The sequence below is a fragment of the Macrotis lagotis genome, chromosome X (assembly GCF_037893015.1).
Source record: "Macrotis lagotis isolate mMagLag1 chromosome X, bilby.v1.9.chrom.fasta, whole genome shotgun sequence".
Taxonomy (NCBI): Eukaryota; Metazoa; Chordata; class Mammalia; order Peramelemorphia; family Peramelidae; genus Macrotis; species Macrotis lagotis.
The window spans coordinates 32,750,012-32,754,191 of NC_133666.1; the positions used below are offsets into that span (position 1 = coordinate 32,750,012).

The following is a 4,180-nucleotide window of genomic DNA, read 5'->3' on the forward strand; positions in this document are numbered from 1 at the left end:
GACCCTGAAAGTTGCTGCCCCTAGCTGCTCCTTCAGGGTCTCTGCGCTGTCCCTAGGCTTCGGGCTTTCGCAGCCACTTGCACCTCCGGCGCCTCTCGCGCCCGCCGCGTCTCCCACGCCGCCGCGGCCGCCGCCGCCGCCGCCTCAGCCTCGACCTCCGCCTCAGCCTCAGCCTCCACCGTCGCCGGCGGGCGGCGGCGGCGGCGCGCGGCGGCCGGCAGCAGCGGCAGCAGCGCCGTCGTCCTCCTCGTCCTCCCGGTCGTCTTCGGCGGTCGCCCCAGCCGTCGTTGCCGAGCCGTCCTTCATCCATGACGATGCTACTGGACGGAGGTCCGCAGTTCCCCTCGCTGGGGGTGGGCGGCTTCGGAGCCCCGCGCCACCACGAGATGCCCGGCCGGGAGGCGGCGGGCATGGGGCTGAGCCCCTTCGGGGACGCTTCGCACGCCGCGGCCGCCGCCGCCGCCGCCGCCGCCGCCTTCAAGCTGAGCCCGGCCGCTGCGCACGAGCTGTCCTCGGGCCAGAGCTCGGCGTTCACCCCGCAGGGCTCGGGCTACGCCAACGCCCTGGGGCCGCACCACCACCACCACCACCACCACCACCACCACGCCGGCCAGGGTGCCCTCGTACGGGGGCGCGGCGGCGGCCGCCGCCGCCTTCAACTCCACGCGCGACTTTCTGTTCCGCCCGCGCGGTTCGGGCCTCGGCGAGGCCGGCGCCGGCTCGGGCTCGGGCGGCACCGCCGGTGGCGGTGGCGGCGGCGGCGGCGGCGGCGGCGGCGGTGGCGGCGGCGGAGGCGGCGGCGGCGGCGGCGGCCAGCACGGGCTGTTCGCTGGCTCGCCTGGGGGCCTGCACGGGCCCCCGGCCATGGCCGAGCCCCCGGGCTACCTGCTTTTCCCGGGGGGCTGCCGGAGCAGAGCCCGGGCCACCCCCTCGCCCACGGCCCACGTGGACAACAGCCAGGTGCACCTGGGGCTGCGCGGCGAGTTGTTCGGGCGCCCGGACCCTTACCGCGCCGTGGCCAGCCCGCGGGGCCGAGCCCTACGCGCCGGCCGCCCAGTTCCACAACTACCCCCCCGATGAACGTGAACATGGGCATGAACGTGGCGGCCGCGGCGGCGGCTGCGGCGGCGGCGGCGGCGCACCACGGCCCAGGCGCCTTCTTCCGCTACATGAGGCAGCCCATCAAGCAGGAGCTGGCCTGCAAGTGGCTCGAGGAGGCGCCCCTGGGCCGGCCCAAGAAGAGCTGCGACCGGACCTTCAGCACCATGCACGAGCTGGTGACGCACGTCACCATGGAGCATGTGGGGGGGCCCGAGCAGAACAGCCACATCTGCTACTGGGAGGAGTGCCCCCGGGAGGGCAAGTCCTTCAAAGCCAAATACAAACTCGTCAACCACATCCGCGTCCACACCGGCGAGAAGCCCTTCCCCTGCCCCTTCCCGGGCTGCGGCAAGATCTTCGCCCGCTCCGAGAACCTCAAGATCCACAAAAGGACCCACACAGGTAAGTCGGGCCGCCCCGGGCCCCGGGGACTGCCCCCAGCCGTCCGGCGGGGCCGCCAAAAGCGGCCTGGACGGGGAGGCGGGGAGGGAATGGCGACGGGGGGGGGGCACGCACGGAGCAAACCTGGGAGAGACGGAATGACAGCAGACCCCCTGCCCTCCTGCCAACCTGCTGCCTTTTCGTTATCCGCGCCCCCTGCGCCCCCCCGCTCCCAACCTGCTCGCTTTTCGTTGTCGACCCCCTCCTCCGAACCTGCTTGATTTTTCGTTGTCGCCCCCCGCTCCCCCCTCTCCAGCGGCCAGATGTTCGGCGGCGGCCTCCCCCTCCTGCACAGCTGCTAGATGTTCGTTGTCTGGACCCCCCCCCCCATGTGCTGGGTTTGCGCTGTCTGGGCCCCCCGGCTTCGCTCCCCCCCTCCCTGCTAGATTTTCGTTGTCGCCCCCCCCCTCCTCTGCTCCCTCCCTGCTAGCATTTCGTTGTCCGCCCCCCCTCCTCCCAAACTACTGCGCTTTCATTGTCCGCCCCCCCCCGAGGGGTTTTCATTGTCCGCCCCCCCCCAGGGGTTTTCATTGTCCGCCCCCCCCCCAGGTGTTCGATTTTTGTTGTCCGGCGGGGGGGGGGGAGGGTGTCGCCCGGGTCACTTGGCGACTTAGCTCCCACTTTTAACTTCCCGGGATGGACGGCCTTGGCCCTCCTCCTCCTCATCCTGCCCGTCCTCTCCGGGGGAGCTAATTGGGACCCCCAGCGACAGCGAGGCGAGCCGGGCTCCCGGCAGCCTTCGTTGGGTGCGACCTTTTTGTCTCCCTTCGGGGGCCGAGGAGAGGGAAGGACACCGGGGCCGGCTCTGAAGTGGGGATGCCTCTCGGGCGCCCGAGCTCCCCGCTTCCACTGGGAGGAAGGCGACCCATAGAAATGCTAATGTCATCTAATTTTCTGGTACTTCCGCTCTTTTTTGGCCTTGATTGGCACATCTCCTAATTAAATCACTGATACTTTTGTCAAACTATTTTTATTTGGAGTTCTAGGTTCCATTCAGAGCCCGGCGAGCAAAGTTAAACTCGAAAAGGCCAGAGCGACACATGTTCGTGTCTCGTTCAGGCCGGCTTGTAAAACTGTCTGGGGCCGCGGAATTTATCTAGTGTTCGCCATGGGGACCTGAAGTGGTCGGGGCTCTGCCTTTAACACTTCACTGCGCACCACCGCTGCATTTGAAAGGGGCCAAATTAAAAACCACAAAGCACGGATTGAATTGAACTGTAACGTAACAAATCCTATTGTCCCCCACTTCGGGGCTAATACCTCAGCGAGGTGTTCTCCGCGGCTTCGGGGAGGTGGCTGACCGCTGCACAGCCCGGGACTCCTTAGGCACAGAAAAGTTGGCTTTTCTCAGCCCTGGGATTTTCTGCTGCTTCCTCGACTGTTTCTTTTTCTTCCATTTCTTCTCTGGTCCTCCCCCCCCCCAGCTCTCAAATTGGTCAGTTTCTGGCTGGACTGCTGTCCCCTCCCCCCACCCCTCCAACACAATCCCAGCAGCTCTGCTCGCTCCCCCCCCCCAGGCTTACTTAACTATTTCTGCTTTTTGCAGGTGAGAAACCCTTTAAATGTGAATTTGAAGGCTGTGATAGACGCTTTGCAAACAGTAGTGACAGGAAGAAGCACATGCATGTGCATACATCCGACAAGCCCTATATCTGTAAGGTGTGTGACAAGTCTTATACACACCCCAGCTCTCTTAGGAAACACATGAAGGTAATTATCTCTTGATTAGCGGTTCCTTGTTGATAAACAGTCATCTTCCAGGCTCTTTCCAAAGAGGAGAGTGCAAGGGAGGCAAACCTTGCTCCTGCGCCTTACATCCCATCCTCCTCCCCCCCACCTTTGACACCTTTAGCCTGGGGGAGGAGGGGAAGGGAGGGAGGAAAGGGAGGAAGGGCGAGAAGGGAACTCCGGGGAGGGGGGCAAAGGGAAAGGGGTGGGGGATAGGGTTGGTTGGGAGGATGGGACTAAGAGGGGAACAATTGGCTGTTTACGCGCTTAGCTTGGACCTGGTTGCCTACTGATGGAGCCAGTGAGTTTTAGTTTAGCTTTAGTCTGTTGATCCACACCCCCCCCCCCCCCCCCCCCCCCGCGGTTCCACCCGAAATGGATGCCGCGACTCTGGAGGCTAATGGCAGCGTGGTTCATTTCCTTCTTTCTCTGTCTCTGATAAAACAAAAAAAAAAAAAAAGAAAAAGAAACCGTTTCAGTGGCTGTTTGAATCTCTGGCCACTGCCTACTCAGTGGGGGCCAGTCTTAGCTTTTCTTTATAACCCGAGAGGAATCGGTGCTGGGGGGGGGGGGGGATCCGGTTTTACAGCCCTGGAAAGAATCCACTGGATGCCCTAGGTGGAGGGGGATGAAAGTTGGAAGGGTCACCAGAAGAGAAAAGAAATCCTGGTTTCCCTTGTGTAAGAAAAGTTTTCCATGATCCATTCGGTCTTGGTGACAACATTGGTGGTAAACAGGAGCCATGTCGTGACCTTTATTTACCTTCTATCGGGTAGAGAAATGATGTCTTAATGTGCAAGAATTCTGCTCTCTTTGCTTTAACCGTTGCCAGTTGGAACTCTATTATAATATATACATGTTAATTTTAGGTTCATGAATCTCAAGGGTCAGATTCCTCCCCTGCTGCCAG

General features: G+C 62.7%; 1 protein-coding gene across 1 annotated transcript in view; it reads left to right on the plus strand.

The window, feature by feature from the left end:
* Positions 1-308: 308 nt before the first annotated feature.
* Positions 309-4,180, plus strand: part of LOC141500041 (zinc finger protein ZIC 3-like) — an 8,639-nt gene continuing 4,767 nt past the window's right edge. The window contains 7 exon segments of the mRNA XM_074202913.1: positions 309-614; positions 616-712; positions 794-1,029; positions 1,031-1,069; positions 1,071-1,503; positions 3,089-3,252; positions 4,140-4,159. Of these exon segments, the coding sequence (XP_074059014.1) occupies positions 309-614; positions 616-712; positions 794-1,029; positions 1,031-1,069; positions 1,071-1,503; positions 3,089-3,252; positions 4,140-4,159 (1,295 nt within the window).